General features: G+C 35.8%; 1 protein-coding gene across 2 annotated transcripts in view; it reads right to left on the bottom strand.

The window, feature by feature from the left end:
• LOC106461209 (choline O-acetyltransferase-like) overlaps positions 1 to 932 on the bottom strand; it is a 6,315-nt gene extending 5,383 nt beyond the window's left edge. For both annotated transcript variants that reach the window (XR_002610952.1, XM_022388072.1), the window contains exon 1: positions 438 to 932. Coding sequence is in view for 1 of the 2 variants with exons in the window: in XM_022388072.1 (XP_022243780.1) it covers positions 438 to 586 (149 nt within the window). In the remaining variant the exon portion in view is untranslated. The remainder of the gene's footprint in view (positions 1 to 437) is intronic.
• Between the last annotated feature and the right edge of the window lie 198 nt (positions 933 to 1,130).

Genomic DNA, 1,130 nt, shown 5'->3' with positions numbered 1-1,130 from the left:
CACATCGATCAAAGTGTAGATTGAACTGGACCTCCCTTGAAGTTATACTTACAAATTAAACAATTTTCGGAATACTAAGTTTATTTATTTATTATATGTGATATTGTGTGGCTATATCATGTGAAGAACTGAATAGTGGCCAATGTCACTTTTTCTTCACTTCACCTATCCAGTGTATAGGTTTTTCTAATAGTGACTACAAAGCATATTCACACTAACTAACAGTATGTTTTATGTTTGTTATGTCTCATGAAAGATAGATTTGTCACAATGAAATTTGCTGTATAGAAATTTATGTATATTTGTTATTAGTATGTAACTATTTCATGCTCCTCAAAACTTCAACTTTTAATTTTAGGTAAAGACAGAGCTCCTAAAGTATATCAACAGTATATATACCAGCCACATACTCAGGATTATAAAGTTGGAAAGCTTACTTTTGCAACTGTTGTTCAGCTTCATAGATATCTTTCTTTGTTTCTGGTGAAAAGACAAACTGGAGAGACTGTGGAGGTTCCAAGACTTTTGCTGACTTCCACTGATGTTGAGTTTTTTTCTCACTGTTTTGAAAAGAATGTATATACATCACATTTAACAAAGCAATTGCTCAAAATTACAACTATCAGTACAAAATTGTGAAACTGTAAAAATGGCTAGTTACGTGTATAAGCAACTATTAAGTTAATTCTATTTTTACACAGCATACAGATGCTGTAAAGAGGGGATGTTTTAGTGAGCTTAATTATGATGCAGTATCTACCATCTTATCTTAAGAAATTGTTTCTTTTCAATGTATGATCTCAACTATGTGTTCTGGCAAATGACTTGTGCAGTTTGTCTTCACTTTTGTTTCACTTTCCAAATTCATTGCTAAATTGACCTGGCATGGCCAGGTGGTTTGTTTGTTTGTTTGTTTTTGAATTTCGCGCAAAGCTACACGAGGGCTATGTGCGCTAGCCATCTCTAATTTAGCAGTGTAAGACTAGAGGGAAGGCAGCTAGTCATCACCACCGAACGCCAACTCTTGGGCTACTCTTTTACCAACGAATAGTGGGATTGACCATCACAGGGCAAGCAATTTTGGTGGGACAGGGATTCGAGCCCGCGTTCCGCAGATTGTGAGTCGAGCG

Source organism: Limulus polyphemus, unplaced genomic scaffold (assembly GCF_000517525.1).
Source record: "Limulus polyphemus unplaced genomic scaffold, Limulus_polyphemus-2.1.2 Scaffold914, whole genome shotgun sequence".
NCBI classification, from domain to species: domain Eukaryota; kingdom Metazoa; phylum Arthropoda; class Merostomata; order Xiphosura; family Limulidae; genus Limulus; species Limulus polyphemus.
Note: the sequence above shows the minus strand (reverse complement) of the source record. Positions and strands in the feature narration are given on the sequence as shown.